Source organism: Petaurus breviceps, unplaced genomic scaffold, assembly GCF_028583685.1.
Source record: "Petaurus breviceps papuanus isolate PSGF00001 unplaced genomic scaffold, PetGlider_PUasm1.0 90721, whole genome shotgun sequence".
Lineage (NCBI taxonomy): Eukaryota > Metazoa > Chordata > Mammalia > Diprotodontia > Petauridae > Petaurus > Petaurus breviceps.
Genome location: NW_027187322.1, coordinates 1,413,051 through 1,419,018, shown reverse-complemented (window position 1 = coordinate 1,419,018; position 5,968 = coordinate 1,413,051). Strand labels below are relative to the sequence as shown.

The 5,968-nt window shown below is 56.7% G+C and overlaps 3 protein-coding genes across 4 annotated transcripts in view; all 3 read right to left on the bottom strand.

The window, feature by feature from the left end:
* The window catches only part of FKBP2 (FKBP prolyl isomerase 2), a 151,698-nt gene that overhangs the window by 33,697 nt on the left and 112,033 nt on the right, over positions 1-5,968 (bottom strand). The window lies entirely within an intron of this gene.
* Positions 1-5,968, bottom strand: part of DNAJC4 (DnaJ heat shock protein family (Hsp40) member C4) — a 142,524-nt gene that overhangs the window by 24,523 nt on the left and 112,033 nt on the right. The gene's annotated exons all lie outside the window — the stretch shown is intronic.
* The window catches only part of STIP1 (stress induced phosphoprotein 1), a 119,039-nt gene that overhangs the window by 1,038 nt on the left and 112,033 nt on the right, over positions 1-5,968 (bottom strand). For both annotated transcript variants that reach the window (XM_069066222.1, XM_069066223.1), the window contains 12 exons: positions 5,102-5,311; positions 4,872-5,013; positions 4,620-4,761; positions 3,823-3,991; positions 2,766-2,892; positions 2,569-2,671; positions 2,349-2,469; positions 1,688-1,784; positions 1,267-1,391; positions 664-700; positions 299-402; positions 5-177 (listed from right to left, as the gene is read on the bottom strand). In XM_069066222.1, coding sequence (XP_068922323.1) covers positions 5-177; positions 299-402; positions 664-700; positions 1,267-1,391; positions 1,688-1,784; positions 2,349-2,469; positions 2,569-2,671; positions 2,766-2,892; positions 3,823-3,991; positions 4,620-4,761; positions 4,872-5,013; positions 5,102-5,311 — 1,550 coding nt within the window. The remainder of the gene's footprint in view (positions 1-4; positions 178-298; positions 403-663; positions 701-1,266; positions 1,392-1,687; positions 1,785-2,348; positions 2,470-2,568; positions 2,672-2,765; positions 2,893-3,822; positions 3,992-4,619; positions 4,762-4,871; positions 5,014-5,101; positions 5,312-5,968) is intronic.

The window sequence follows — 5,968 nt, the reverse complement described above, 5'->3', positions numbered from 1 at the left end:
ATACTCGCTGAGCGCCTGCGGGTCCTTCTGCATCTGCTCCAGGATCAGCCGCATGGCTGGGTCGCTCATGATCTGCTGTACCTCAGGGTCAGCCATGGCCCGCCGCTTCACATCCTCAGGGTTGTCATGCCGGTTGTACTGGGCCATCACACAGCGCTGGTAGCCCTCTGCTGCCTCCTATGCTCTCAGGAAGGAGAGGGAAGGGCAGACTGTCAGCATGAGCAGGCCCAGGGGACGGGATGGAGGAGGCAGGGGGCTGCAGGAGGGCTGGGGCTCGGGGCTGAGGGCAGGCCACAACCTTACAGTTGGAGTCCAGGTCTAGGGCCTTCTGGTAGACGTCCATAGCTTTTGTATAGTCCTTCATGGCTTCAAGAGCGGCTGCTTTCCGGGTGTACCCTTTGACTGTGGGTAGAACAAGGGAGTTGGGCTGGTGCTAAAGGCCCAGAGGCCCAGACCCTAAGGGAGGCCCTCCCTGTGTGAGTACCCTCCCGACTGAGGCAGGGGGAGGGGAGGACATGATGACCCTCCCTCATGCCACGCTGTGCCAGGGCTGGGGCACAAGCTGCCTGTAGCCTTGGCAGCCCATCTTCCCAGAATAAGTAAAGACCCAACAAAAAAAGTAAGACCCCCCTCCCCCCCAAAAGCAGTGTCCGCAGTACTCACTGAAGGTGGGCTCCAGCTGGATGCACTCCTCACAGTCCTAAAGGGAAAAGGCCAAGGTCAGTACCAGCCTTACCAAGGGCTCGGGCCCCCAGCCTCCTAAGTCCCACTCCCTCCCACCCCCCAAGTGTGGGGCACCTAAAAGCTCACCAAACTAAGAAACAGAGCCAACTACATTACCTCATGGCCAGGGTTTCAGCTCATCTGTCCATGGGAACGGAATGGTGCCAACCTTGTGCCCCACACCTGTGTCTGGGCCTGCAGCCCTGCCTTAGGTGGGAGAGCAGTAGCTACAGGGTCTCCCTGTCCTTGTGGGCACAGAAAAAGTCCCTTGCCCTCAAGAGCCTAGCAGCAGAGAGGTGCAGGGCTTGGCCTTGCCCTATACCTGTCTGTCAGCTTCCACATGGCTACCAGAGACTGGTAGTCTCCACTGCTTAGCCCATGAAGGGAACAGAGCATGTTCCTCAAAGGTGTGCACAGGGGGCACACAAGTGATCAAGAATAACAGGCCCACTAAGGCTACATGGTACATTGGGCCCTGAATGAGGCAGCCTCCCTGACCCCTCCCCAGCTGCAGGGCCCCCACCCACGCCCCTTCTATCTGACCTTGAGTGCCAGCTGGAACTCCAGAAGCTTGGTGTAACAAGCAGCTCGGTTGCTGTACAGCTTGGCATCCTTCGGATTTCTTTTGATGGCTTCTGTGTAATGTTTCATGGCCTGAGGATAGTCCCCTGTGGGAGAGAGAACCTGAAGCTAGACTCTGCCAGCAATGGGAGAGAAAAGCAGCTATGGAGAATCTACGAAATAAAAACCTATTAAATCTCTGAGGTTGCCATGGGGTGTCCAGGTTGTAGAGTGCTAGACCTGGCAGTCAAACCCAAGTTCATCCAAACCCTGGCAACTCGCTTAACCACTGTCATCCTCTGTTTCCTCCTCTGTAAAGCAGGGACAGAATCACCACCTCCCCCCATTGTAGCTATCTAATGGACGCTCCCTCAGGGCCCAGGCCCACCCTCCACCTTCCTACCTTTCTGAAAACACTCATTGCCTTTGTTCTTCTCCTCTAAGGCCAAATCTGGGTTGATATAAGCCAGCCTCTCCTGTTCCTTCAGGATTTTCTCAGCCTGAGGGAAGACACCCAAGTGGATGTTTGGAATGACAGCCTGGAACCCTCCTAATAGAGTCGTGCTAACAAGGCAACACGGAGGCCTTGGCGTTTCAGAACGATGGTTAGTTAAGTCTGGCATTTGTTCAAGGTTCATGTAAATGTGACACTCTTTATTAAGCTCCTTATGAAGAAAACAGGCCTCCAACCCTATGCGCACCTGTCCCCAAACTGATCTATGAGCAACACAACCTGACACTGCCGTGGTTTTGATTTTGAAAAATTCTCAAACAAAATGTCACTGGCAATGGACAGAAAACCACACGAGCTTTTCTGTAAGAAAATTCACACTGGAATACTTGGAATGTAAGGCTGCCTTACGTAGACACTGATGGCTGCATGTGAGGCCCTGAACTCGGCACGGAAGCTCCATAATTTGCCATCATTAGTTCCCTCTGAAGGTGACAAGGTGGGATTTGGGTCCTCCCCAAGACCCATTCAGTTTCTACTTAGTTATTCTCTGAATGAAACCCTTCTAAGCAGACAGAAGTCAGGGACAACATGGTGTCTTGCTCCCACTGACCTGCTGGCATTTCTTGAGCACGTCTGGAGTCCTGTGCTCGGCCAGAGACTTGTTGTAGAAGTGGATGGCGTCCTTGTACTTCTCCTCTTTGAAATAGGAGTTGCCAATTCGGGCGTAAGCTCTGGAGGAGGGAAGTGTGGGATGGCTCAGCCAGGTGCCAGGCCCCCGGCTGGGACGTGCCCCTCCCCTCCCTCACCCATCCTGGCCAGGAGGCACTCACTTTGCAATCTGCCGATAGTCCTCTCGATTCTCTCTACCCACTTCGATGGCCTTCTCACAGAGCTCTCGGCACTTATTGTAGTTACCCTGTTCAAAGTATACCGCTGCCAAGGCAGAGAAGTCAGGATGCTGCCAAGTGAGGTCTGCCCGCCCAGCCCAGAGTCCTCCACTCTTCCAGGCTGCTCCCCAGGCACTCACCTGCCTGATTGGTGATGTAGGTCATGTTTGTAGGGTCCAAGTCCATGGCTCGGTCGTAATGCTTCAGGGCTGTGGCAAAGTCTTTCTTTTTGTACGCATCGTTTCCCAACTCTTTTTCTTTTAGAGCCTGGAGAAGGATGAAAAAGGAAGAAGAAGAGGTCCATCCGATGAATGGAGCAAAGCCAGTTCAGGGGTCTCAGCCAGCTGGAGGGCAGGTGTTGGGGCCTCAGGGATCCTGCTTCCCAACCTCCCCTTTCCTGTACTCCTCTCTGCAGCTCCCATCGAGAAACCAAGGAGTGGAAAGTTGGGCCCTACTCCTCACGTCCCCTCTGCTTAGTCTGGGACCAAGGTTTTATTTCTGGCTCACGGCTGCCGGCCACCCACACTGCCACAGGATCCTGCTTGTCAGGGAACAATGATCAAGGGGGTGGTGGGAGGGCTTGGAAAAAGGACTGGAAGCCACGGCAAGAGTGATTAACTCACTCCTGTGGGGCTGTTACCCCAGCTCGGAGACACCCTGATGCAGCCCACGCGAGGCCCTGTTTGCTGGCTGCTAAACTTGGGAGCAGTTGGTCGGCTGTTACCACCAGCAGAGAAATGGTGAGGCGTCCCAGCACATGCCGAGTTGGAGCAGACGCTGCTGTGAAGCCACACTCCCTGTCCCCAACACTGCTTTATCACGGAGTTTTAAAGGCAACAAGCAGAGAAAGCCTCACAACTTTCTTCCCAATTGAGGCAGGGACCATGTCACACCATGTCCCTGGTCACACCCAAAGCCAGACGCCAGTGACTTTGGAGGGCTGCCGAGAGCTTGAGTGTAACTGTCCTAGAGAGGAACAGCCACCCCCAGAAGGTCTTGGTCTGTCATGAACACCCCATACGTCCATTCATTTGCATGCTTTTAAAAGCCAACAAAAAAATGCCCCTTCTTGAAGGGGGGGCCAATTCTGAAAATGGAGCCCTCCAGCACATACTTGCCAGACCCCCTTCAGAAAGACAAGGCCAGCTAGAGAGGAGTAAGATGGGGAGGGGGATGACAGTCCTGGGAAGCCCATACCTGCTTTTTGTTCTCAGGAAGATCCTCCTCCATGGGCTCAGGCTTGGTCTCCTTCTTGGGGGGAGGGGGTGGCGGTGGTGACACCACCTCCTCCTCCTCATCCATGCTGCCCAAGTCCACGCCAAGGAGCACACTCAGTGTGGTCATGACACGGGGGTCCTGCAACTTCCTGGAATGTGGGCAATACAGAAGGGTGGCCGCTGGTGTCCCCAAATGACCCACCTCCCATTCCCAAAAGCCCCTGGTTCCTCCTCTCCCCCAAGTCCTCAGTCTGCAGAAAGGCAGCAAGCCTGGTAGTGTGGCATGCTGGACAGAGAGCGAGCCTTGGGAGAGATCTACCAGGCCCAAGCAGGCCCCTCAACCTTGGTGTCCCCAAGAAATGGGAAGATTATGATTTAAAAGAGTTGTCAATCAGCTTTGGTGGGAGGAACCAATGAATTGACTGCTTACCAACAAACCACAGGTTAGGACCGAGAATTCAAAGAAAAAGGGTCTAAAAGGGGAACCTGGAGGGGCAGCTAGGTGGCTCAGTGAGTAAGAGCACTGGCTCCAGTGTCGGGATGACCTGGATCAAATCCGGGCTCAGATACTCAGCACCACATCCAGAAATAACTGGCCGTGTAACCTTGAGCAAGTTACTTAACCCCGATTGCTTTAAAAAAAAATAAAATAAAATAAAAGGGGAACCTGGGCAGGAGCAACTGCTGAGGGTCTGACAAGCATCTCTCTCACTGGGGACCCATGAACTGGGCAGCCCTCTCTCAAGGGGTAGGGCGGGCAAAGAAGCCCTTACTTACGTGCCCAAATCAGAGGGTTTATTGCGGAGCTGCTCAATCAGCTCCTTGTAGCTGGGGTCATTTAGCAGGGCCCGCGTCCGAGGGTCATTCTCCAACTTCTGGTACAAGTGGGGGGTGTTGAAGGGGTTCATGAACTTCCTCTCTGCACCAGACACAGCAATAAAGCGCATCACTATCTGTTACAAAGGGGCCCCCAAGGGAGGCCGCGGACGCACAAGGACAAGGGGAGAAGGGACGGCGGGTGACACCCACCAGCCAGGCGGGCCTCCATGTTCTGCAGCCCCTCCTTGAGCTGAGAGTTGCTGGCCTCATGCTTCAGACCCTCCTCGTAGGTCCGCTTTGCTTCCTCAAAGCGGTTCAAGAACTCAAGAGCGGCTGCCTTCCGGGAGTAGCCCTGAAAGCAGGGGAGGAGAGCGGCGGTGAGAGGCAGGACCCCCACTGCACCGGCCGCAGCCGTAGCGCGAGGCCCCTTCCCGGCTCACCTTGCCCCATTCTGGCTTCAAGTCCACGGTCTTGCAGCCGTCCTCGTAAGCTCTCTGGTAGTCTCCCTTCTTGGCGTACGCGGCAGAGCGGTTACTGTACAGCACGTGGTTCTGGGGGTCCAGCTTGATGGCTTCCGAGTAGCATCTCAGCGCATCTTCGATGTTGCCGGCACTCAGGGCCTTGTTGCCCTTTTCCTTCAGCTCATTCACCTGAGAAAGGCGGGAGGCCCGTTGTCTGCACTCCTGCACCAGGCCCTGCACGCGTCTGGAGCTTTCCCACAGAGAAGGCGGCCTCCCCATGGAAACCTGCTGCCCAGCGGGGCTCCCCCCGCCGAGCTCGACGGCCCTGGGAGTGCCACAGGCAGGAGCCCCATCTCACAGGTGAGAACGTGGAGCCTCCGCACCAAAGCGCGGCGAGGATGGACCCCGAAGAGCCGCAGCGGAGACTGGGATGCTCAGGCACAGAGAGAGGCCTGCCCAAGGCTCCAGCAGGGGCCCCGAGATCGCTCTGGGAGGTGACTCACCCGCTACCCTCCAGCCAGAGGGACACGCGGGGCGGCCCCTCCCCCCTACCTCAGAGGCAGAGCCCCCACGGGGCCAGCAGACCCTGAGGACCACCGGGGGAGGGAGGCCGGGGGGGCAGTCCTGCTGCTGCTTTCCTCCCGGGCCCCCCGGCCAAGGGGCCAGCCTGGAGGAGGGGAGGCTCGGCTCCGCCCCCTCCCCGGACAGCCCCCCCACCTCAAAGCCTGGCTTCCCCCGCACTTACCCCTGCCAACGGCGCGAGAGGCCGCCCCCCCCAGATCGATCCTGCCCCGGAACCCCCACTTACTTCCTGTCTCTCACCCCGGCTCCTCAGGCGACCCCCCA